Source organism: Chenopodium quinoa, unplaced genomic scaffold (assembly GCF_001683475.1).
Source record: "Chenopodium quinoa cultivar QQ74 unplaced genomic scaffold, ASM168347v1, whole genome shotgun sequence".
NCBI lineage: Eukaryota > Viridiplantae > Streptophyta > Magnoliopsida > Caryophyllales > Amaranthaceae > Chenopodium > Chenopodium quinoa.
The window spans coordinates 1,648,024-1,673,523 of NW_018745684.1; the positions used below are offsets into that span (position 1 = coordinate 1,648,024).

Sequence of the window (25,500 nt, forward strand, 5' to 3'; positions counted from 1 at the left end):
TATTGAACACCATAATCCACACTCTCAAACCAACTTCGGGATTTTTTTATAAAAATTGAAGTATGTGGTGATTGGGGTTGTCCTTAGGGAGTTAGTAGTCATAAAAATTGGTTTGGAACTTTTTTTTAAAGTCACGGGATTGATTTTGATTTATTGTATAGGTATTTTCAATATTTTTAGTAGTGATAGTTATATGAATATTGTAATTCCAAACCAACTTTTATGATCCTAATGGAACACTTTTCACATCCATTCAATTCGAAAGCATAAATTATATAATTTTCAATTTTAGACAATTTAAAATATTCTAGCTTGAAAAAGAAAGAAGACGAGGAATTTTCCATAAAACCCATGAGAGCGCTGAAGGCGATTTCGGTGGTTGAAACTTGAAACCATCCACTTTACCTCTTACCCATCAATTTAGTTGATTACATAAATGGTTCTTTTCAATAACTCAATGTCACCTTGTGCCTTTCTGTGGCCATAATGTAGTTCCAAACAACGTCGCATAACCTTACGATTTATCTCTTACCATAACATGAGTTTTTGACACCGAATGTATTATACGTAGTAGCCTTAAATTTAGCGTCCGATAAGACTTTTAAACCCAATAAGGTTAGACATTGAGGTGCTTTCCATGATCCCATAGACCTCGCGAGACATATTTGATGCTCGAAACCATCTCATTCATGCAAAACAATCCACCTTTTTGCACTACTGAGAGCCTGAGAGGATCTAAGAGAGTTAAAATAACCTGTATATCAAGTGTGCTTCTCCGAACTAGGTAGTAACGGTGGCTCTCGGTGGTGCCGTCGTCCGCAGAACTACTCAGGCACCTCCGCCTCGCCATCCACCTCCGTTGGCTTCTTTATCGTCAAGATTTGTTAAAAGAGAGTAAAGTGATTCTCTAATCTCCGGCGAATTTCAATCTTTAGGTATGAAATTCATTACTCAATTTTTATTCTAATTTTCAATTGGTTCATTTCAATATCATCTGATGTATGAATCCAGAAATTAACAAAATTAGGTCGAAATTTTCATACTAATCGAGCTATTTAATTGACTCATAATCAATTTGATTGATAGATTATTCAATTTCTATGTAATATTCGTGTTCAGATTTTGAATTTGCTGATTTTCTGGAATAAATTGATGAAGTATTGAATAATTTACAGACTTTTGCAATGGCTGAGAAACGCATTGTCAATTCAAAATACATGTACATACATGAGGCTGGAAAATGGCCTTCACAAACAATTGATGTTCATCATGTAATTATCAGGAAAAACCGTCGATGGATTATGCTTGCTTGCTTCTCAGCTGTTGTTTTACTGTTAAATGCCTTGTATCTTATAATAGCACAGGTATGTTGGTGTAATTTTCGAGCTACATCGCTTCGTGTTTCTTTAATTGTCACCTTGTTGTGCAATTTTTAGTCTATGTTGGACTAAGATTGGACTGTAATTAAAGATTTTGAATCGATTTCCGGTTTTGTTGCAGGATATGCTTGTTTCTGTTCTTCTTTTGCACTTGATTACTGGTGTCGTTGTGTTCAGATTATTGCGTAAAAATATTGTTGAGAAAGGTGAGTGAACTGAGGATGCACTCGATTTTATTTTTGTTTGGTTTCTTTCTGTAAAGTGCACTCTTAAAGGGTATGATCCCATTTGGGATTGATATGTTTGCTCGAAATACTAGACGAGTTTCATTTGTTGAAGGGACTTGACATATTGATAGGAGGAATATGAATTTTGTTGTTCTTCTTCTTTGAAATGCTGCCTGTTACTTGTGTTGGGTAGATGAATCCTGAAAAGAAAAATAAAGTTGTTTTAGAGAATGCTGCTTCTATCTGATGTCTGAAGTTCTGGAAGGAAATTTTCTGTAATTAGCAGGTTTTTAAAGAGTAACTATTCTTCTAACTTCCATTTCATATTTGACAGAGTCTGTTGTGATCATTCCATCGTTTGGAGTCCAACTTGAAACCCATTATAGAAGGTACTTTTCCTGAATTACACTGATTGAATGAAGTTGTCTATAACGTGACATTATGTTAGAAGGATGAGGTCTTGAAAATGTCTAGGATTTAATCTTTATTTTGATGAAGTGCATACAGAATTTAGAGTGGAATGATGTTAGTTCATCTTTTGTTTTCCTGTTATTGGACAACACTTTGCATGGTAGTGAGATAGTATAAGCTTGTCAGCCTAGCAGAGGGCACAAACAACAACAACAAAGCCTTAGTCCCAAAAGCCTAGCAGAGGGCACGTGAATGAAAAAACTATGCAATGTGCAGCTTAGACTAGATCTCTGCCTAAATCTGTATTATTGAGGATAGTCCTAGACTCCTAGCCATCTTCCGGAATAGATAAAATTTTCCAGTTTTTGTTATTGCTCCGTTTTACAATAAAATAACATTAAAACATAGGATGATTCATATTCCTGGAAACTATTATGATATCATGGATTCCTTATCTCATTGCATTCTCATATGCCATTTATTTATTTTATGAATATTTGTAAAATAGAATACATAATATAGGTTTCTCACACATTTTGACACTTGGTCTACTCATATGTCAACATTTTTCTTAAGTTTTCAAATAGAAATTAGAGGTGGTAGTGATGGTTCGTTATGTTGTTTTTGTGCAAAAACTTATTGCAGTTCACAGTATCTTATGGTGTAGCTGTTAACATTTTTGGCTGAATCTTGTCTAGCTTGAACTTTACCTTCTTTTGTCTTTTATAAATGTTCATATTTTCTTTTCCTGTTTTTGCTCATAGTAGGAGAGCTGTCCGTTGCTTTGTCCCAATTGACAAAATATTGAAGCCTATTCTGAATGAATGTGTGACTCCAGTGACTTGTTATTGGAGTTTGGCATTACTTTTACGTGAAGAAGATGAATTGATGCTCGTCTTTAAGGTATGTTATATCTGGCTTCTTGCTCATTATTTAGCTTTAATGATCTCTGAATGCTGTCTGTGCATGTAATATTGTTTCTTGTGTGCCACTGATTGTTGCTCTTTTTGCCAGACATTGCGACCCCCGCTTAAGATGTTGCTGCCAATTTGGAAGGCACTTTGTGCTACTACAGATTCCAGTGACAGCTTAGAGACAAAATCAGACTCCTAGGGCTGAATTTTTTGTAAGGTTTGACATGTGAAATCATATAGGTCTGTGTGCCAATGAATTCTACAATCTAAGGCTACTTAGGTTGTGGGGCTGCAGGGGAGGGTGCCAAGCTGGTTGGAGAACCCTTGGAGAACCATCGAAATGTTACCCTTTCATAGAGCCATAGGAGGTAGCAGATAGGAGGACTGCTCCCCTCCCCATTTGCCATTTCCCTCTGCAAATTTTGACTAATAAAACTTTGGGAGTCGTTTCCAGTTTTACAAGAGAATCTTAAGCTTTGGAAAGGAAATCAAACCCAAGCGCTAGCTGCATACGGAGATGTCAAATGACACCCAGATCAATTCTAGCAAAGTTGATGTTAGCCTGTTGAGTTTTGTATCGAAACTACATCTTGAGGTGCTTAGCAAATTATAAATGGGATGAGACAGCTTAGTGATATATTCTTTGAATAATCCATCTATTCTTTATATCGAGAACGATACTCCCTGATTAATTGAGTGTTGAAAGTTGTAGTATAGTGATATATTCTCAATCCAAATGTTTAGAATGACAGGAGGTTTTTTTTTTTTTTTTTTTTTTTTTTTTTTTTTTTTTTTTTTTTTACTATTTTACTGTGGAATGATAAATTTCTAGGATTGAACAAATGTTGCATTCTTTGCAAGTTAATTTTGTTTAATAGAGCTTTTGGTCATCTGTAATTCGTTAAAACTAGCAAGATTTTCAATTTTTTTTTAAATAAAGGGAAATAGTTGGGAAAAAAGTTCTCTTCTCATGGTATATCTAAACAATTTTTAGCTTAAGTGTACCGTGAGATGAATTTTCCCATGTTAATCGGACACTATATAATGAGACGGGGACACTATATTGTCGGATGGAGGGTTGATCTGTAACAAAGATTATGACTAGTCAAGAAGTAGGTGCAGTTAGTATGAACAAGCTAAGTCAAGGAAAGTGATCTACAACAAGTCAAGCAAAGTGATCTACGACGTCGAAAACTTCTTCAGTACACTTTAGTTTATTCCAACCCTTTAGCTTGCACAGGAAGGAGAAGATACGAGTAGAATCTATAAATTTCTTTTCTTTCTTCCGTAGCACTCACAATCACCACAATAAAGTATTTCATTGCAACGTTATATCTTTCATTCTCAACCCATGACTTGTAAACAAACTAAACTCGAGGACAGGCTTAGTGCATTGCCTGACTCACTTCTTTGCCACATCCTGTCTTTTCTTCCTACAAATGAAGCTGTCCAAACTGTCCTAATTCGGAGATTTGGCACCCTTTGGACTTTCCTTCAAAATATCGATTTTGATGATGCCTTGCTCTCTCACTTATGGGCAAACGAGGATATAAATTCAGGGTTCTTTAGGTTTGTCCACAATGCGCTAAAGCTCCATCAAAGGCCTACAGTCGACAGGTTCAGAGTTAACATTTCGACCATGTTATATGAAGAAATACCATCTTTCCAATCTGAGAATTGGGGATGTGAAATAGATTCTTGGTTAACTTTCGCCCTAAGGAAACAAGTCAAGTTCCTAGAATTTGGGTTCGGAATGGTTGAACCTGTTAATGAGGTCTATAAGTTGCCTTTCATAGAGTTCATTAGTGATTCTCTGGTCGAGCTGAAGCTGGTGTTCATTGAAATGAAACTTCAGAAGCGAGTAAAAATGGGATCACTTAGAGTTCTGAAGCTTGATTATATGAGTCTAAATGATGATGTTTTCAAAGAAATCATTCAAGGTTGTCCTTTGCTCAAAGAACTTGAGATATCTAACTGTTTTGACCCTTGGGATTTCACTGAAATCAATGCCCCAAATTTAGACATATTGAAGCTTGATAGAGAGATAGGTGCTGATTCAGAGCAAATTATGAAAATCAATTGCCCAAAATTGTCATCGTTTAACTACAGTGGATGTGTGGAAGGACTGGAGATTGTAAACCTTTCCTCTCTTGCTGAATTTTCCTTTGTTATAACGTGGAACGCTTTTGCAACAAGATTCAACGAGTTCACCCGGTTTCAATCTGTTCTAACCAAAGTTCTGCATGTCAAGAATGTATCTATATCAGATACATTTGTCACGGTATTGAATACTCTCAGTTCATTTCTGTTTCTTATACTGTATTTCCTAATGATATCTTCTGTTATTTTGGTGACTTTTTTAGGTGTTGTTCTATTGCATGCTAAAATGCAGTCTTCAGGAAATTGTTCAGTGGAAGAGAGTGGATCTAAAAATTAGTTTGACTGATAAGCACATCTTTGCTCTTTGTCATTTGTTAACGAAATCACCTAACTTGGAGGAACTTGTCTTAAATGTCGTCCCATCATGTGATTTAGTCAAGGTGTGACATAATTTTTCCTTTTCAATAACTCTAGCTTCCCTTAAATCTTAATACCACTTTTTTTTTTTTTTTTTTTTTTTTTAAATAGCACATTCCTTCATTGCAGGAAGTAGAGTCAGAACTCGAAAGTTGCAACCCGGGTAAGGAAGAGGAGTACTGCTGGAGCTCTCTTAAAACCATTGTCATTCACAACATTTCAATGAGTTTGTATCCTGTCGTTCACTTGGTTGAGATTCTGCTCAGGAGTTCACCAGCGTTAGATGAAATGATGATCTACTACAAGGCCAGCAATGAATACTCGGCAATGCTGACGTCAGAACAATTGGCAGAATTTTCTGAGAAGTTGCCAACATTCAGAAAGGCCTCCCAAACAGCAAAAGTTATTCTACTGTGAGAAATTGAACGGCAAATTGCTGCATCTTGGAATTATATATACAAAGTAATACAGTATCGTTACTATTGCCACTACAAACAAATGCTTGTTGATGAAGAATAGAAGATGTGGGCTTGGGGTTCCTTCTAGCTGCAGCTGCGGCTTCCAGTTAAGTCCTCATCGGTGGCTCATGGTCACAAATTTTCCTGTTAGCGGCTATTAGTCTTCCTTTCTGCTTACTTTTGTAACTAATTGGGACTGCAGTTCCTATCTATTTAGTACTTGTAGTGATTAGTTAATACTTTATGCTGTAACAAACCTTTTATCCAAGGAATCGTTTTCTCCTCCTTGTAATATATGCACTTCCCGTTCTGCATTCAATGAGAGAGAGAGAGAGAGAGAGAGATGTTTGATGTATTCTATCCTCATCCTTTATTCTTTAATTGTTGTACCATCAATGAATGGCCACATTATTACATCATATACAGGTTTGAAATAACGAATGAACGATATACTCTCTCCATATATACAAAGGAAGTACTCAGCTATTATTGCTCTACTCGCCAAAGAACATTTTTTTTTAAAAAAAAATTACAAAAGAAAATGCAAAAAAAACTATTAGAGAACAAAAATGTGTGAAGACGATAAAGAAAACCCTTATACCACCACCATTGTACAATTTGTACATCAGCAAGCTCAATTTTTCAGTCACAGCCTCTTACCATATCAAGTCTACGTTTGGCACGATCAAGATTAATCGCTTCCCTGCAGAGTCCATGCCATGTATTCTTAGAATGGTCATGCCAGGATCCAAGCTGTAGAATCCCCTTGTGTAATGCCTTCAGATTCACCAGAGGCACTGTTGTTGGCCTTCCATGAGCACACTACAAAATAAAACTGTCAAGACAAACTCGGGCTCAATCTACATTACACTACCTAGAGAGAAGAGATTTCCCATGGTTTTGAAGCTTACTTGAAAACATAATGATTTTTGCTTAAGCTCTTCAACGATGAGGGAACATTCGGATGGCATGAGTTTGTCCCCAAACATAATAGCACCTTCAGGATAAAAATAATATAATGTTGATAAAGAATATTGGCAGCACGGAGCAGCCCAATCACAAATTCCAAGTAAAAGGAACTTGTATGAGTCAAGTAATCAGACTAAGATGGGCGTGGGAAGAGCTGAGATTCCTTTCTAATCAATTTCCTCGTTCTAAGCTAATAGCCAACCTCCGCGGTATAATATACTTACTCTGTTTTTTTAGTTGACACATTTTTATATCATGTTTGTCAACGCATGATTTTAACAATTAATATCTCTAAATATCAACATGTAAAAATTCTAAGTTAATATTAATAGAATTTACATAGAGACGATTCAAACAAGATTCCACATAACCATGTTTAATCATAGCTATAAATCACAAAAGCGAGTCTAAGTAAATTTTGTGAATAGTGTCAAAAGTCAAAACGCGTAAAAAAAAAACAAAAAAAAAAACAAAAAAAAAACCCAGAGGAAGTATAAATTGAAGTAAATCATTCAGGACTTCCATAAAACATAAGCCAGGTTCCAATCAGAACTTGCAAGGTGGACAGCATAAAAGACATGACTTTCTATCCAATTTCAGCCCGGCATAGAAAAGGCAAACAGAAGCATACAAAACTTTTCAAATCCAGAATAGAATTCATGTAAGAAATAATCAAGTCATAAATTCATAATGCAGTGCTGCAAAAGAGAAAACAAAAGAGGGAGTTACACAAAGATTAAGATTATACCCCTGCATGCTTTGTAGTTTAAGATTCGAACTACAGATGGTGGAATGATTGATGATCCATCAGTATCAGCAAGCTGTTGCAAATGTATAAAACGGAGAAAAGATAAATTATCTTGGAGAAAACATTCATTGACCTAATAGATGGATATAGCTAGCTTAAAAATTGAGGTCAGACTTACTTGTTCAAGAAATTCCACTAAATCTTTATCAGACAAGTTTACACCCAAAATACATGGTACCTAAACACCAACAAATATATCAGAATTGACAAATAACATAGTCTCTATGTCTCAAGGGAAAAAAGAGATCACAGATTAGAAAGCACCAGAAGCAACTTCCTCTACTAAATGTATATCAAGCACTCTTTAAATTGGATTTCGACAATAAAAGAAACTTTAGGTGCTGTTCTTCTATTGGAAGTCAAGAATAGCTAGCGGAGGGGTTAGTATGATTACCGCAATAAGTGTGAGATTAGATGCCCGCTCATTTAGAAGGCTCAGATTCCTGCAAAATTGGATAAGTACAGCACCAAAAGTATTTTGCAGTGAGAATATATTGACTGTATTTTGTTGTAATTTGGAATAGTCAATGACTGAGAGCATAATGAGGAAATTTTAGATTGAAAAATAGTTAACAAGATTCTAATAGAGAAACTGAGATTCTAGTGTGTTTTACTGTTCCAAGCACAACTCTTTCCTAAATAAGTAGGACTTTAATTCATATTTTGCTTCTTTACAAAAACCCTCCCCTTCCCCCCCCCCCCTCCCTCCTCCCTCTCTCTCTCCTCCCCAAAGTTTGTTTGCAACCTTGAACCTATATCTCTGTTCTAAAATTTTACAGCAGCCTGAAAGATATATCTAAACTTTACAGATCTAGAAGTAAAAGCCTTAGTCACTCGAGTATGAGCAAACTTGCTGCGTTATGTCTCCTGTATGAGGTGTATGTCCTATGTATGCATGAATATGCGCGTGTGACTCTGCTGGGCATGTATGTGTGTCTGCAGATTACTGTGCATGCTTGTCCTTTAAGACTAAAGCAATCACTGATAACTTCATTTCAGTGCACATGCTGGCATGCATGAATATATGAGTATAAGCGCAAGAATTGGGATAAAAAGAAGCATTTAAAGCAGAAAAATTACTTAGTGAATGATCCAGAATCCTGAGAGAAAATGTTACATATCCATCCCCAATGCTTTATGTGCTCCGCGTAATTGCACAGTAACTGGTAGGCCATTTCAGGCAAAACCTACAATGAAAGCTTCTGTAAAATTAAGATTTTAAGATGTATATAAAGAGAGGTGCCACCATTCACTACCCCTCTCCAGCAGAGTTTCCATCATACCAAGTCTTTCTCTTTTTCCAGATAGTTTATTGACTTCAATTCACCGGAAAGCACCTGAGACCAGCCATTTAGCTATAAGCATATAATGTCTTCAAAACTTCAATACCACACGACACCCCTCCCTCCCACTCCCACTCCCACCCCCACAAAAAGGCAAAAAATAGTCTGCAACAATACCTTGCGACGCATTTCTTCAAGTCGAATTCTTTCATCTGCAGCATGCTGAAAAAGAGGTCATCATTAGGTCGGATCCAATCATATGCTTCAAGGCAATGATGTGCAAAACAAAGTTATCACATTAAAATAACGCAGCAAATCAATTTCTAAACAAAGTATTCAAACACAAGCGGGTTCCATCCTCGCATAAAATATGTAAAGAAACAACCAGCATAAGTGCAGACCTGGTCAATTACTGCTAAAGTTCCATTTGCCACAACTGGAATGAATTTACTATCAATCTGCACAAGCACCTTGGCATTCTGCAAGCCAATTCTATTGATAGATTTTGGAACTAATAAATCACCAGCAAGATCAAGCATACAAGACTGAACATCCAGTATATCACTTTCAGCTTTAAGGTCAATTAACCTATTTCCAGCCTGTATCAGCAATTTATATATATAAAAAAATAAATAAATAAATAAATAAATAAATAAAATGGTACTTAGAAACCGTTTAAAATATTTGCAGTTCAAGATAGCTTATAATTTCTGATTAACTTACTCTTAGATTATTAGCAACCTCCTTTAATCTAGGATCTGGACAGCCTTCTCGCCACTTGAAATTTGACGTTTCAGAATCCCGAAAGTCCTTAAAGCAGCCTACAGCATTCAGATATTGAGCTTTCCAAATTTAAACATGGCAAAGAATTATAGCACTAATTTAGTGGTTGGAATGACAAGTAAGAATTATAGCACTAGTTATGGCTTTTCCTGCTCTTGTGAATCAAATAAATAGTACTAAAGCTAAGTCTAAGTCTTGTCACTGACTTAATCAATCAAAAATGAAAAGCCAGAAGACAATACCCACATCTTCCTCATCATTTCGTAAACAGGTGCATATGATACACAGATTTAAGAAGCATTGCTCCAAAAAAGAAAGGGTTTCACAACTTTGCTCCTATAATCCAATGAATGCAAATTATTATTTGTCAGGTTGTTTACCACATGAATGCAGAAGCGCAAATCTATCATATAATTCATTACTGCAATTAGAGCCCATCACCGATGGAAATCAGAAGGGGAGCCTAATTTCAAAAGTCTCAAAAGACTAAGCTATTTGATCTCATCAAAAGGAACTCTACAGCTAAAATTTATGTTGATTTTTCATATAAATAAAGCACCCCTTATCCTCTGTAAAACTAATACTCATTAGTCTCCCTTAGTCCCAAGAAGTAAGTTTCACATTACTGTTCAGGAATATCCCAAACCCAATTTCTTCAAGCTAGTTTGGAAGTTGGGTGTGGATCTTTTGTCAAAGGGGAATGAACCTAATTTTTCTACATGTTACATTCATTCTAACATTGTCTCTTCAATGATTGGCTACTTGAGGTAATATTTTGTATGTGCAATAGATAGTTAAGGCAAGAGAAACAGTGCTCCAATCATGTACTCCCTCGGTTTTTTATAAATGCATCACTAGCATTTACACGGAGTTTAGGAGAGCTTATTTGCTTTAGTATTATATCGTGCAAATGGGGCAAAGAGATGATTAGTTAATTTTATTTAAAGTACAATGTGAACCGAGAGAGAGAGAGAGAGAGAGAGAGAGAGAGAGAGAGAGAGAGTAGTTTTTTTTAATCATTTAAGCAGGGACCATGAAAGAGAGAAAAATGATAAAATATTTTGAGTGGGTTTTAGGGAAGAGAGAGAAATAATAAAATACGGTATATAGGTACCACAAAAAGAATTAAAGAAGTGATGCAACACCCAAATGTAGCAAGTGATGCATTTATAAAAATAAAAAAAAAAAATTTAAAAAAAAAAAAAAAAAGAGGGAAAAGAATTCTTAACCATCCTTCAAATGAAAAGGGGTGCCTATACCAACAAGTAAAAAATAAATTTATTTGTAAAAAACATATACCACTGCTGAAACAGGCATCCTCTGTGTTTCCATCTAGTGACCAAGCACTGGCTTGTGTGATATTTGAGGTTTCCTTCACCTCTTGTCTGGAAAAAGAAAAAAAAAATGGTGAAAGAAAGGGGGTATTAATATTTGACTAATATGAGCATGAATGTTAACAACATAACGGGAAGTCAGAAATATTACACATACTCGACAAAGGACTGGGAATCTTCCCTAAATTTCATCCCATCATACTGGAAATTTAACCTAGAAGATGGTGCTGGTAGAAGAGGGTGCTTCAACTTGGCTTTTTCTGCACGTCAACAAAGATTTGATCTCAGTTCATCTAAACTTAACACTTTCATAAACCTAGAATCTACAGAAGCCATATCTATGAATTGCAAAACCTGGGACAGTGCAAACTTCAGGAGCTCTCTGCGAACCAGAATTTTTAGTTGTAGAAATCATAGAATTCTTTACTGAGAGAAATCTCTTCTTGCCCCTAAAAAATGGAGGAGCGGAATGGCTTCTTCTAAATCTGCTTCTTCTAAATCTCACAGAGCTTCCTGATGCCAATGAGCTATGATTTTGTTCTAAATTTTCACGTCTTGGATGATAACTTTTGTGACCTTTACCATCAGATAAGGATGAAAAACACACTGATGGTTTATATGAACTTAATTTGTTTTGAAAATCCAGACATGGAGAAAATGTCTCATCTGTTACCATAGAGTTACATTTAAGGCCATCAGAACTGTCATAGCCCCTCCCTGATCTTTCTCTAGGATAGTCCTGCCCAAACTCTTGACATTTTTGCAGGTCCATTTGGTTTCCTTTGATGGAGGATATAAATGGACTCCAGCAGATTGACGAGTCTCTATACTTTCTGTCCGGAGATGGTGAATACATGTATTTAAACAAGGAATCATCAACACTATGCCCAAGTGAAAAATATTCACACATGCCATTTTCAACTCCTGCATATTCATTTGTAAACAGAGATGTTGAAGTCAAATGATGCATAGAAGTGAAATTCGTGTTGCAAAACCTATCACCAAGGCCAGATTCACAAAATTCCTCTTTTTCATAATTTGACTGCTCAAAATCAACACTTTTTGTTACTCCAGGTTTCCTCTCAAAATCTTCATACTGAGTAATATTGTCAAAATCCCAATCTTTTACTTTAATGAAAGGATGTGTACTTGCAGATTGCAGACCCAAGTTTTTTGACGAGCAGGGGAAGAGCACTGCGCCTGGTTTACTTGGAGACTCTAAAGGGTATTCTCTGATAAAAGATCCTCCACAAGATGATAATAAATTGTCATATTCCATATGATCAAGGTCAAGATCCTTCCTTGTAAGACTTCCTATATCGGATTTAGGGAGTGGCCGAGTATTTGCTACCCCAATATGACACTGAGCTCTTTGATGAATATCGAAGTTATGACTAAGACTATCAGCATCTTCATTGCCATGAGAATTGTTACAGCTTCTGCTAGCCTTGAAATTATCAGTCTGAAACTGGGACTCCTTATCACAGTTCAGAGGGGCTTGAGTTGGATTTTCCCATGGGTAACTTTGCAAAAGCAACTCCCTCTGATCATCATTAGCTCTATTCTCGTCATGCTCCGGCATGAACTCAAAACTCCAAGCGCTTCCTTTTTCAAGGTTCCAAGCAACTGAACTATCTACACTGACTTCATCCTTCCATCTTGAATTAAAGAGATTAATGTTTGCATAACTGGCTTCTTTTTCCATAGAAGTAACATCATTCCTCAAAAAATCTCTATCCACCAGTTCCTTATCAGGCCCCAAAAGATCACTGCCGATACTGTCTGTTACATCACATATATGGTCAGAGTGAGCAAATTCACTTACTCCAGTAAAATTCATTTGACGAGGAGACTCTCTCTTTCTGTCTGATTCCCTAAATTTCACATTGATTTTCTCCGGATTCAAGTGCTGTCTACAGCTGTTCTTCCAAACAGACGAGTTGTCGCAGTCTTCTATTTGCATTCCCAATGAATCTTCAGGGCATGCAAGCTGATTCTCACTGTTCTGGATCCTACGTCTCTTTGTAGACATTTCACAGGTCTTCAACCACCAATCTGCATCAGAAAAGATGCTTATTACAATCATTTCAAAGTATATATACGCATTGTTCTCCCCCCCCCCCCCCCCCAAATGGGGACAGGTGAGAAGAGGAGCACTGTCTAGGCAGCAGATGTTGCATAATTATTAATGGCTATTAGCACAAGAAAGAGCATGAAGTCTTGAAAAAAACAGCTATTATTCAACAGATAGGAACAGAGAACCTTTTTCTTCAGAAGAAATCGTTTCAACTACTTTCTTTCTATCATCTTTCCTGATCAGGTCAGCTTCATGTTTATGAGAAATCCCTGGCAAGAAAGAAAGAAAGACATGACAGTAAAGAGTTTAAGGCAAAGGTAAGCAATTTGGACAAACGTAATGTACAATGACTACAATCTTACCCCTCTTTATTTCCTCACTCCACGTAGACATAACTGATTTTTCAATGAATGCAAGTACAGGAGCCCAATCCTGCAACACCATACTAACACTTCAGAGGCTGTACACTTATAAGATATTACTAGCAAAACTGCAAGTAGCAAATCGGAAAAGAAAAGGGAAAAAAAAAGAAAAAAACAGAAGAAAAAAAAAAGAGAAAGAAAGAACGAAATAAAGGTATACAAAAAGACTGAAATCAGATAGTTCCTTGACTCTGAATTCACCTTAATTGGAGCACATTATAGCATCAAACTAATACTTCATATTAATAAAGTTAAAGAATGCATTCACTTCTTTCATGGTAAGAGGAAACATTCTAAGTTTTTGAAAACCCTTAACTCAAATTAAACCCCTGCCCACATTTCAGAATTTGAATATTGAAGTACACTTGCAATTATTGTATTCAACTCCTGGAAAAATCCTAGTATTATTTATTAACCAGAATAACATTTAAGTATTGAATACATTGGGCATTCCCAAACAGAGAGCTGAAGCATAGAATTCTTGTTTGAAGAATAGATGTGAGAGGAAAAAAAACTACTTTGCTCAAGATAAATTACTTTCCTGTTATGTTACAATGTTAATTCTCTGCCCATCACATCTTAAGAGACAAAATAATTCCTCCCTTGTAACTAGCACGTGCAAATATCGTTAAAATATAGGAGAGCGAGAGACAAATATATAACAAACATGCTCTAGAAACACAGTCCAATGTAAATGTTACAATACCAATAGAAGCGAGGAAACTGCTGAGCTTATCAAGCTAAGTTATGTTTCCTCATATATCCTTTAAATATCAGCACAAAAGCTTAAGAACAGAAGCAGTAGTTTATAGCTTTCAAATCCATCTCCAACTAACCCAATGTAGACAGAGTATGAGAGTACATTAATACTGTACTACCAAATAAATTGGGAAGGAGAATTATCGATTATGTGACTATCCAGTCATGTTTCCTTCCATTCAATATAAATAAATGTCAAACAGAAACCTCTACATTAATCTATCTCTAATGAGAGCATCATGAGCCATCAAGCCTTTCAACAGAAAAAATTAGACACCAATTTTGAATAGAAGTTATATTCTAAATAGCCTGCACAAGTAACAACAAGAATGCCACCTCAAACAATAGAAAATGATACCTTGAATTCTACAGAAGCTCTTGAAAATTCAAGATTCAGATCATAGGAATAGCGTGGGCAGCTTAGGTTTAAACAGTACGCTGGACCTTGAGGCTGACTTCTCTTTCCACAACTGTCACTTCCCAACTGGTCATGGCACATAAACGCCAGATGATTCAGGAGTTTATGCATTGGGCCTTTATCCACAAACCTAGAGTTGACATCTTCATATGTTAAGGCCCACGGATTTTAAAAGATGATCGGCTCATTTCAAATTTCCAATTACCACATAAATGTCAAGTTCAATTTTTATATTTAAAATTTTGGATACATATATATTGAACATCCTGCAAAACATTATCAATATGTCAGACACAAAGATTTTCATGCCAGTTAGTTTACACTTTACTTATTTTACTAATTAAATTTAGGTACAGATAGACTCACCTTTGACAAGAATGAACTAGACAGAGAAGACACATATCCCGTGATTTTCAATGGGCCTTCAGAAAAACTCAGCTCATGTAAGCTAGAAGATTCAATACCAAAATTGCTGCACAAAAGTGTCAAAGGAGAAGGGCAACTGCGTGTGCGAAGCAATTCATCTTCACTGCATATGGACACCATCAGATAAAATTGCAGCATATCTAGCCAAAAATTATAATTCTTACAATTCTACAGTGGGCGCACCTCTCCATGTCAATGACTTTGAAAGAAATATTAGGCTGCACAAGAGCAATCTGTACTGCACATTTTTTAACTGAATGCAAAACTTTCTTGACACTACAGCACAAAAGCACCACCAATACAAGCATACTATTAAATCCAAGATCACCAGACAGTACCTATAAATTAAATCTGTAATTATTATCACTAAAAATGAAAGATACCTGCACTGCATTTGTCTTCTCCGAACAGGTTGATTGTAAAATAAATCACGAACAATGACTGCAAAAAGTGAATATTATAAACTTTCAATTAGAGAAAGAAAATGCAATGACAACTTCTACCAACAGCTTGAAAGTGACAGAAGAAAATATGTGTGCACGAAGAAGACATAGTATCACAATTTATTGTCCTATCACCTGTAATAGAAAATTACATGCAACATCCATTTCACATAAGAAGACCAAAAAACTGTACGGGAATTGAAAGTAAGTTACTTTGTAGATCAAGCAATCATGACATTGAGAAGATGGTTTTTAGGCATAACCACCTTATTTATGTCAAAACTTACAAGAGTTAAAACTATAGGTGACCATAAATGGTCGTGAAAAATTTGCATTTAAATCAACTAAACGCATGGCTTTTGTGAATGAGCCGAATTCGAAGTCAATACCATAGATGTGGAGATAACAGCCCCATACCAAAATTAGAGCTTGCAATGTATTCTTAAATGGAGAGACATAAGTTTCAAATTTACAGAGGCCTTCTCATATAATTATTATTAACAAAAATATTCTTCACACAACCTACCCAAGCCGAAGATCATCATAGAGACATAGAGGGGAGCAGCAACAGCAGATTATTTTGTTTATTATTTGAAGAATGTTTATTGAGTTGAACTTGAAGTGGAATATGGACTCCAAATCTGACATTCAACACAAGCTCAAAGTAAATTGTGTAGTTTTAGATGAGCTTGAGCCCAATACCAAACTTAGAATTGTCAATTGAGTCAGCCTTGTTGGAATTAAGCACAGTTCAGCTTGTGACCACCCTACTATAATTTGCCTCTCTTTGCTTCATTTAAATTGTTACATGGCATATTTAGATATAAATTGCTTCCCGATATCAAGGAAGTCCAACATTAGTTTGAAATAGCACTGTACTGTATCAACCCAAAAATATGCACACATTTAAAGAGAGACAGGTCGGTAACAAGACCATAAAAAGAACCAACTTACCAGTTGTTCCAGCATCTTGTCTATCATTATCAATACTGAGACAAAGGCATTTGCGACCCTGAAGAATAAACCCAAATGTTATTTTGAACAAGAATATAGATCAGATGATGCCACATCAATCCAGACACTATGAAACTGAAACATGAAGCAGTAAGTCATACTTGCCTTCATGACTTTACGATAGCCATTGGGCCTCCCTTGTACTCTTGTTACAACTTCTACTAAAGAAATGTCAGCAATTGAGCACAGAACCTCTCCACGAAACCCAAAGCTTTCTTCTAAATTATCTTTTTCATGAATATGCCGAAGTTTTGATGTCACTGCATATGGTAACAATGCATTCACACAAGATTTTCAAGGAACAAAAATAACATCTGTTAATGGCATCTCAAGTTTTGCCTAACTCTGAAGAGTCTGCCCATAGTTTCAATACACTAGAGGTACACTGGCACATAAAAAATAAAAAAATAAATAAAAAATAATTGTGCAGCTAAACAACTTGCTTGCATCCCCAATTTCTCTTCCCCTCTTCAAGCAGAAGACAAAAGGATATAAATCTCATCATATCCAAAATGAACAAGTATCTTGGAAAATATTAAAATAAAATTTGGTGGGAACACAAATTTGGCTAGTTAAATCAGGTGCTTTAGTCTTGCAGTCGTGCCACAAAGTAGTGAAGGATCTTGATTTTTTCAGTGCATAAAACACATGAAACATAAGCATTTAGCTAATTTTTAATAGCATCTTGTTGATATTTAAAACAAGATATGACTTAGTAAACCATCAAAGATTTTCTCCTGCTAATGATTTCACATGAAGAAAAGACGGATAATCTAGGCCGGCAAAAATCCAACCATTCACACAATGTAGCAAAGATGTCGAGAGGTTCATCGTTTGGAGCACTTACGCTACAAAATAATAAGACATGGATTTAACCAAAGAGAATTCCCTATTACCATAGCGTTCTCCCAGCAGCACAAGTCCATCCCGGCTAATGCCAGATCCTGCAAGGTCAAACGATATACGAAGCATTTAGTGCTTTGATCAGCTAGGTACAGTATTTTGACATAACTTAGCAGATAATGTTACAGACCATCATCTTCTACTTTAACGTAGCCATTGTTAACAGCTACAGATACAGATACCTGAAACAATACAGTGACTGATTAAATCCAAATATTATACACTCTTCATGAGTACGGTCAAATTCAGTTAAATCTCTTAAAACAGAATTATAATGATTAAAAATATCCAATATCACATTTATGCTTACTCATCATAGTCATCAACTAAAGAAAAGAAATTAAAAAAAAAAAAATATATATATATATATATATATATATAATAACAATAAATGAGGGAGCTTTACTAAATACATACAGCAAATTTTCCTGTTTGTGTAGCAAAAAGAAAATGTACCTTTGTTGCACCAGCATCTAAGCTGTTATATATGAGCTCTTCAACAACGGTTGAAAAGCAGCTGATGATGAACCCAGAACGCACTATACTTTGAACAGACTCTGGCAAAGGCTTGATGGTTTCCATCAAACTATGCCACAACAAACCAATCTGTTTGCCTGCCCAAACTGAAATTTTTATTTGTTTACTGAATATTACTTTGAGGGAAAACAAAAGTTGCAACTAAAACAAATCTTGTGCAAATATCGAACTAAATCATATATTGCTCCCCGTGTTTATGTAACATATAAACTTACTGTAACATATAAACTTACTGAATAGGACTGATATACAATTAGACGGATTACACTGGGGTTTATTTGTCTTCAAAGTTAATACTAAAAGCAAGTGGAAATCATGAATCACAGATATTATTAACTCCCTATATGATTCATATTTATTATATGCATAATATCCTAGTTGTTTGATGTTAGAGAAATGTTCTCTAAATTCCACTAATTAGCAGCAAATTCCGGTACGTAAAAGGGCATTAACTAACATAAATATGAACAATATGGTTAAAGTTATGTTCTCCTCAGCTTATCTTGACTTATTATTGAAAAAATAAGAAAAAAGAGAACACGCCCATGCCCGTCCCTGAACAAGGGCAGGAGGGGCAGCTGCCGAAAAAAGGTCCAATTTCATAGTTCCATACTAACATTAAAGGGTTCTGCAACAAATTAACAGCCAAATTTGATTCAATTATCATATTAGGCTCGAAAAAACACACAACTTTAGGTAAAAAAAAAAAAAAAAAAAGGTCCAATTTCTTAGTTCCATCCTGAGATTAAAAGGCAAATTTGATTCAATAATCAAATAGGGTTCGAAAATTCACATCATTTTCTTCTCTAGCAACAAAATCGGTCGTTTTGATCCTTCATAACTTTTTTAAATATAAGCAATAGTTCAGTAATCGACTTTAGAAGAACCCTAAATTGAGTATACAGACAATTAAATTAACGATAAACCCTAGATCGTGAAAATGATATTAGGGAAACATGTTACCTGAGAAGCTAGTTCAAGCCTTCAATGGAGGAAAGAAATATCAGAAGTTGCTTCAATGGAGAACGTGGAGTGCGCTTCTACAGGAAACTGAGAGAGAGAGAGAGAGAGAGAGCGCGCGGGAAAGAGCTACGTTCGTCGGTTTCTAATTTTCTATTAGTCTTTTAGTTCACCTTATTTTTGCTTATTTGATATGATTTTATATGGTTTGATTTGATCATACAATTTGATTTGATCTGATCTGATCTGATTGTCTAATTTGACCAAACTTTGACGTTATGTGTACGAATGTACGATAATCTACAAAGAAGAAATATATCAAATGGTCTTGTAAGATTCGTATTGATGTGTATGTTATTAATATATAATTTTTTTCATTACATAATTAAAGATATTTAGTGATAAAAAACCGCACATAAAACTATGATCTGATCTAAACTTATTTTTTCTAATTTGATCTGACCCGAACTTATTTTTTCTGATCTGAACTTATTTTTTCTAAAATAAGTTGAACTAAACAAGGCCTCCGTAAGTCCGTATTATGTACTCCTACCTCTTCTACACGTAATTAATTGCAATACTTGTCTCAGGTTCGGTTTACTTCCCCTTAATAAAAATAATACCGAGTATTCGATAAATTTAATTTCAGTTTAGTACAAATTATTTCATTTGTGTAAAACACAAGTTCGATACAGTAAAAATCAGTAACTGTAATGAAAGATTATAATAGAGACTCATAAAAATAATTTCAGTTAAGTATAATTAATTTTTAGCAAAACTAATTTTAATTCAACAAAAATAAATTCAATTCAATAAAAATAATTTAAATCCGGCAAAAATACGGTGGAGTGAACATGGTTTTACTCCGTAATCATTCCTTACCTGAAAATACAAGTTTCTCTCACATGGCATTTCCATAAATTAAATGAACAACTTTTTCAATATGGGCTCCACAATTGATGGAAACTGGGCAAGCTCATTCTTTACTGAGTTTATCAAATCTTTTTGGACCTATAATTCACTTTAAAAACCAAACATGATGTATGAATCTAATGTACACTTTGATATTCCGTATTTGCTCAACAAAAATTAATATATACTTCGTATAAGTATTTCATACCTTTGTACTTGTTATACTTTCACCGTCTCGCTTAAATTGCAATACTTTTCTATTTGAGATGCTTTAAAATAATTGATTAGTAGTACATTTTTTTCCAACACTTACTAAAACTTTCCACCCCTACTTTATTCATGCTTAACCCACCCTTTATCTTCTCCCCTTCGTCTGTTATCTTTCTTTAAATATACTGTGTAATCCTTTCCGGTTTTTAGTGCTTTAATTTAACTTTTGCACTATATATATATCACTTTGACTAATGTTTGTACTTTGTACATAAGATCAAATATAGGACTTGTTCACTTCAACTTGTTTCAGGTACTTATTACTTATTCCTTAATAAATTCAGATCAGATCAGAACTTTTAATTATCATTTACTTAGTTTATTGCTAAATATCGTTAATTGTGCATTAAAATTTTTTATGAAAATTACATATTTGAAGAGTTCATAATTAGACGAATCTAATAAGATCCATTTTGATAATGTTTTTCTTTATATATTAGTATTAAAATGCGGTCAAAGTTTAGTCAAATTATTAAATCAAATCAGACCACATCAGATAATAAAAGTTCACATCAAACCTTATTAAAATCATATCAGATCTCCTTATTTCAGACGAAGAGAACAAGTCCATAGTCATATGGGTACTTATTAGAATTATCTCAATAACCCCAACAACAATAATAACCCCTCTTTAAAAAAAAAAAATCTAACAACAATAATAACCCTAGGAGTCGTCTGGCTACATTTTAGTTCATTTCAAGAATTTTTCATCTGCTCCAATAATGGATATATATACACTGTTTAGTTTAAATGATGCTCCTTCTACGTATTGGATTAAGTGCAACAATTTGACCAGTATACATGCTAATGCAGTATATGTTGTTTAAATAACGATATAAAATCAATTCAAAGTTGGAATGAGAATAGTGCAAAAGTCTAACTAATTATATTCAAATACAAAAAGCAGTGTTTGATATTGTGAATTTATGGTTACGTTTTTAATGTGAACTATAATTTACGCTTTTAATGTGAAAGACTATGCTTTTATGATTAGTGTGCTATGTAAATTGTGCATTTCACAATGCATAGCTAGCATAGGTTTTCCAATCTCACACACAAAATTGATAACTATAACTCTTTTTCTATTAAAAACTAGGAAAATTTAAAAAGAATGCACCAACATTTGCCCCATTCTTCCAAAATGCACCAACATTTAAATCTGCCAAAAATGCACCTAAGTTTGCATTTCTCCCAAAATACACCCAACAGGTCACCTTACCTGTTATACCAGGTAAAAATCCATGTGTCATTAAATCATTGGTCAAGTTTTTTTTTAATTTTGATAATTAAAAAAAATAACAAAAAAAAAAGAAATAAAAAAAAAAAAAAACAAAACCCCACTGCCAGCCACCCTCTCCTCCCTCCCCCTTTCGACGGCCGGCACCCAACCCAACCCCCGGCAACGGCGACCTCACCCCCACCCACGACAGCCCAGCCAGCCCAGACCTCAATAACCCCACCCCTCTCAGTCACCACCTTAGCACCTCCACCAAAAAACGCAGCCCACCGCCACCACTTGAAATCCCGACCCCACCACCACCCCTCCACCTAAAACTCCACCCCACCGTCACCCCTCTACCTGAAAACCCCACCCCACCGTCTTTCCTCCACCTTATAAACCCAAACCTCTTCTTCTTCCCAAACCCCACCCTCAAAACTGAATTTAAAATATTTTCATTTTTTTTTATTATTTTGTTAATTTAAAAAAGATAATTAAAGTTTTTACATTAAAAAAAAAATTAAAGGAAAATTAAAAAAATGACCTGTTATACAGGTCACCGGTCATTTAGGTGTATTTTGGGAGAATATATGCAAACTAATTAGATGCATTTTGGGCATATTTAAAGTTGGTGCATTTTGAGAGAATAAATGCAAACTAATTAGGTGTGTTTTTGGGAAAGTTAAAGGTTGGTGCATTTTGGGAGAACGGGACAAAGATTGGTGCAATCTTGTTAAATTTTCTAAAAAAACTATACAATTTAATGTGTTATTCAATATTATCCCAACATCACTGTTAAATTTTTTTTAAAAAAATAATAAAAAAAACTTACAAAGGAGCATAACTTTCAACCAATCAAACAACCCTTTGGTATTATTTTTGTTTACAAGTAGCATACTTTCAATAAATTACTACTTGGTGTGTAAATGTATTTTCATTTTGAAAAAAGCACACATCTTTATCATCATAATAATAATATTTAAATGGATGTGGATAATAAGACAAGGCATATATTGTTTATACTTGCTAGCTATTCAATACATACAAAAATAAAACAAAATTAATTGAACATATAAACTTAATCTAAAACATGAAACTATCATATTATCCTTTTTTTTTTTTTGCCCATTTGGATAGCTTAACTAAGCTTTATTAGTTTCTAATTATCCATTTTATTTTTTTTTGACAAGATGTTATCCATAATTTCATAATACCCAAAGTAAAAAAAAAAAAAATAAAAAAAAATCGCAAAGTTAATCGGTGAACAAATCAAGGGCTAGCCATCACATATCCATACACTAAAATAACAATGATAAAATATTTAACAATGTAATATTTTTATACAAATATTAGTATAATATGAAGTATGTATTATTTTCATTATTTCAAAAAAAAAAAAAAAAAAGTATGTATTATTTTCATTATTATATTACACTAATTTAATAATCCCTTTTTTTTTAATAATAATAATAATAATATTTTGGGGTTTTATTACAACAATTACAATTAGAACCAATACCATAAAAGAGAATTCCTAATACAAGTATCTTGTGTCCATACATAAGATCTTCCATTTTTTTCTCCACCATCACCTTCTCCCTACAATTGGATTTATCCCTTCTCACCATCTTTGCTCTCTCTTCCCCAAACCCTAATTTCAACTCCTCCTTATTTTTCAACTTTCCCCCCCCCCCTTAAGATCAGGTAAATCTTCTTCACCTTTGTTTTTTGATCACAATTCTTATCTGGGTTTTTGCTCTTTCGATCACATGTATTGAAATTCTACTTCACATTTTGAATTTATTGTAATTTTATTTATTAAGGTGTTTGTTTTGATGATTAGCATTTTTTTTTGATTAATTTATTGTGATTTTATTAAATGGGTAGATTTTTGTGTGAGAGATTATTGCATTGATTAGCAATAAACCCTTTATTTGAATTTGATGAACTTTGGAAATTGTTTGATAATTATGTTTATGTTTGATTGGTTGGTTGGTTGTAGTAAATTAGATTTAGATCCTGAATTTTGAGTGATTATCATTCTGTTTATTAATTTTTGGCATTTTGGGATTTCTTTTGTTTTGGTGAATTCAGATGTACAGGAGGGTTTTGTGTTGAATTGATTTGTAAAAGGATGGTCTTATTGCTGTTATCAGAGCATAAATGTAGTTGTGGCAGTTGTTTCATCATGTGGAAAATTCGTGTTTTCGGTATTTAGAGATTGCTGAATTAGAAGGGAATTGAATTCACATGGATGCCAATGAGTGTGGTACGAATCATTTAGATGCCGATGTTCGTCTACCTCCTCGAAAGAGGTTGTTAGCTGGGTTGAAAAAACAGAGTTGTTCAGAGAGTAATTCTCAATGCTCGCAAGAAAATAACCCAAGCCCTATCCCAAGCCCTACCCCAAGCCCATCATTAAGTGCGAGCCCTCTGAGTGAATTTGATGTTCGTCTGAATAATCTGTTGAAATCATATAAGAATGGATCTAATATGTCTCCTGAGGAGATAGCAGAGGCTGCAGGTTCCGCTGCTGCTGCTGCAGCTAAGGCAGCTGAAGCTGCACGAGCTATTGCTGAGGAAAAGGCTGCCATTGCTGCAAAGGCAGTAGCCGCTGCTAAGAGTGCCCTGGATAAAGTTGCATCTATATCTGAAGAGACAAGCAGCAAGGATAAACACCATAAGAAGAATAAGCTGAAGAAGCATGTTCCTGTTCAGCTCTTGTACAAAAAGCACCAACCAGTTGAGAGCTGTGGGACAGATGAAGAGCTGGCTAGGAAGCTGCATCGGGCTATAAACAGCTCCCCGAGAATTAATAGAAACTCTCCGGGGTCGGACTCTAAGAGTCATAAGCACAAGAAGCTGAAAGTCTCGCCACCCAGTGAGAAGAGTGGCGTTGCTAATGGTACAAGTGCAAGGGATGAAAATGCTAAATTGCCTTCGGCTTGCAATGGGATGTTATAGAGGGAGGTATGGACTGTGAAGGGTCAAATGAAGAGCCTTTTACTGTCAAATTAGATGATAGGGTGTCAAAATTTACAAAGCCTGACGAGATGGAGGTGGATAGTGGTGAGGCGGAATCAAGTCAATCCAAGGTGAAAACCTTTACACCATCAGATGATGTGTGCACTAATGGTAGGAAGAGAGGTAGAATCAAGCAAAAAAAGTTGCCTCTAAGCTTATGTAGCTCTAAGGATCAGTCAAACCCTAAGGAAGATCTTATTCTGACAAACTCGTTGTTAAGTAGGGGTAGAACTGATAAATCAACCGCTCGTCATGTATCTTTGCTGTCATTGGAGACTCCTGCTGAAAATGTCACTCCAATGGAAGTTGCACAAACATGGAAATGCCAGGACTTCAAAGTTTCTCAGTGCCTTAATCAAGACAAAGCTGTGCAGTCTTAATGATGGAGCTCCCAGCTCAGGTAGAATTTCATCATGGTCTTCTTGTAGAAAGGTCTTATTTACTTGTATTTTTGTATCTTTTGCTTGCTGTTGCATTTTATGGATTGTTGACAACAATGTATATCTTTACTGTTCAGATTCTCATATCGATGTGTGATATAGAATAGATTTTGCAATAATGTGTAGTGCTTTTGCTGCTGCACTCAATACTTGCTTTCACTTTGTAGATGTAGGTGTAGATGTACAAGACACTTATATGTATGATCTTCTGATAATGATTTAATGAACGATTCAACTTCTTTCTCCAAATATTGTGTTTTTCATTGTTTGCCGTAGCTTAATGACTGTCATAGTGTCCTTGGAACTATTAATGCAAATTGGCAGAAAATTTCCTATATTTGAGATTCTGAGAATTTGGTGAAACAGAATTGTCAGCAGAGTTATTTTTTGCAGCTAGCTTTTTGCCACCTTATTCTAATTGTTAAGTTTCATTGATTATAATACTGTTTTACTGTGCTACCTTTCAGCATGGCAACATTCTATCATCCACATTCCTTTTGTTTTATTATCGAGTTTGCTGAAAAAAACTCTAAAATGCTTTTAGATTGGCTCAATTATGTGAGCAATCACAAAATTAGTTTGCTACTCTCATT

The 25,500-nt window shown here is 34.9% G+C and overlaps 4 protein-coding genes across 7 annotated transcripts; 3 read left to right on the forward strand and 1 right to left on the reverse strand.

Moving 5' to 3' along the window:
- The first annotated feature begins 478 nt into the window (after positions 1-478).
- LOC110718308 lies at positions 479-3,884 on the forward strand. Of its 3 annotated transcripts, none has more exons than XM_021897150.1 (6): positions 479-935; positions 1,176-1,364; positions 1,501-1,585; positions 1,941-1,995; positions 2,785-2,920; positions 3,032-3,884. In XM_021897150.1, exons 2-6 carry the CDS (start codon positions 1,185-1,187, stop codon positions 3,128-3,130), a joined length of 555 nt encoding a protein of 184 aa, XP_021752842.1. In that variant the 5' UTR covers positions 479-935; positions 1,176-1,184; the 3' UTR covers positions 3,131-3,884. The 3 variants fall into 3 exon arrangements, with proteins under 3 accessions (XP_021752842.1, XP_021752843.1, XP_021752841.1); XM_021897151.1 differs by having other exon boundaries at positions 1,283-1,364; positions 2,782-2,920; positions 3,032-3,877; XM_021897149.1 differs by having other exon boundaries at positions 2,782-2,920; positions 3,032-3,876.
- A 150-nt stretch (positions 3,885-4,034) lies between these two features.
- Positions 4,035-6,073, forward strand: LOC110718307 (F-box/LRR-repeat protein At4g14096-like). Its single transcript, XM_021897148.1, has 3 exons — positions 4,035-5,212; positions 5,295-5,471; positions 5,578-6,073. The coding sequence occupies exons 1-3, from the start codon at positions 4,283-4,285 to the stop codon at positions 5,863-5,865; spliced, it is 1,395 nt and encodes a 464-aa protein (XP_021752840.1). The 5' UTR covers positions 4,035-4,282; the 3' UTR covers positions 5,866-6,073.
- Positions 6,074-6,252: 179 nt separating this feature from the next.
- Positions 6,253-19,227, reverse strand: LOC110718305 (DNA mismatch repair protein MLH3-like). Of its 2 annotated transcripts, none has more exons than XM_021897147.1 (26): positions 19,046-19,227; positions 18,002-18,168; positions 17,676-17,727; positions 17,539-17,586; positions 16,748-16,902; positions 16,583-16,640; positions 15,569-15,626; positions 15,369-15,461; positions 15,126-15,288; positions 15,010-15,025; positions 14,700-14,902; positions 13,523-13,592; positions 13,346-13,429; positions 11,438-13,138; positions 11,235-11,343; positions 11,049-11,134; positions 9,690-9,787; positions 9,368-9,565; positions 9,144-9,188; positions 8,967-9,020; positions 8,764-8,870; positions 8,078-8,126; positions 7,802-7,861; positions 7,624-7,696; positions 6,818-6,903; positions 6,253-6,741 (listed from the first exon to the last, which is right to left on the reverse strand). In XM_021897147.1, exons 2-26 carry the CDS (start codon positions 18,125-18,127, stop codon positions 6,643-6,645), a joined length of 3,891 nt encoding a protein of 1,296 aa, XP_021752839.1. In that variant the 5' UTR covers positions 18,128-18,168; positions 19,046-19,227; the 3' UTR covers positions 6,253-6,642. The 2 variants fall into 2 exon arrangements, with proteins under 2 accessions (XP_021752839.1, XP_021752838.1); XM_021897146.1 differs by having other exon boundaries at positions 6,255-6,728; positions 19,046-19,226.
- A 3,740-nt stretch (positions 19,228-22,967) lies between these two features.
- On the forward strand, positions 22,968-25,156 carry LOC110717500. Its single transcript, XM_021896212.1, has 2 exons — positions 22,968-23,147; positions 23,538-25,156. The coding sequence occupies exon 2, from the start codon at positions 23,694-23,696 to the stop codon at positions 24,405-24,407; it is 714 nt and encodes a 237-aa protein (XP_021751904.1). The 5' UTR covers positions 22,968-23,147; positions 23,538-23,693; the 3' UTR covers positions 24,408-25,156.
- Positions 25,157-25,500: the final 344 nt, after the last annotated feature.

Bases quoted from the DNA above. Each gene is read 5' to 3' on its own strand.
- LOC110718308 (XM_021897149.1), top strand. From the start codon at position 1,185: ATGGCTGAGAAACGCATTGTCAATTCAAAATACATGTACATACATGAG. The intron at 1,586-1,940 runs GTGAGTGAACTG...CATATTTGACAG, and splicing joins TAAAAATATTGTTGAGAAAG to AGTCTGTTGTGATCATTCCA. The intron at 1,996-2,781 runs GTACTTTTCCTG...TTTTGCTCATAG, and splicing joins CTTGAAACCCATTATAGAAG to TAGGAGAGCTGTCCGTTGCT.
- LOC110718307 (XM_021897148.1), top strand. From the start codon at position 4,283: ATGACTTGTAAACAAACTAAACTCGAGGACAGGCTTAGTGCATTGCCT. The intron at 5,213-5,294 runs GTATTGAATACT...TGACTTTTTTAG, and splicing joins TATCAGATACATTTGTCACG to GTGTTGTTCTATTGCATGCT. The intron at 5,472-5,577 runs GTGTGACATAAT...CCTTCATTGCAG, and splicing joins CATCATGTGATTTAGTCAAG to GAAGTAGAGTCAGAACTCGA.
- LOC110718305 (XM_021897146.1), bottom strand. From the start codon at position 18,127: ATGGAAACCATCAAGCCTTTGCCAGAGTCTGTTCAAAGTATAGTGCGT. The intron at 13,430-13,522 runs GTAAGATTGTAG...CTTTCTTGCCAG, and splicing joins GAGTGAGGAAATAAAGAGGG to GGATTTCTCATAAACATGAA. The intron at 6,904-7,623 runs GTATAATCTTAA...TTTATCCTGAAG, and splicing joins AAACTACAAAGCATGCAGGG to GTGCTATTATGTTTGGGGAC.
- LOC110717500 (XM_021896212.1), top strand. From the start codon at position 23,694: ATGGATGCCAATGAGTGTGGTACGAATCATTTAGATGCCGATGTTCGT.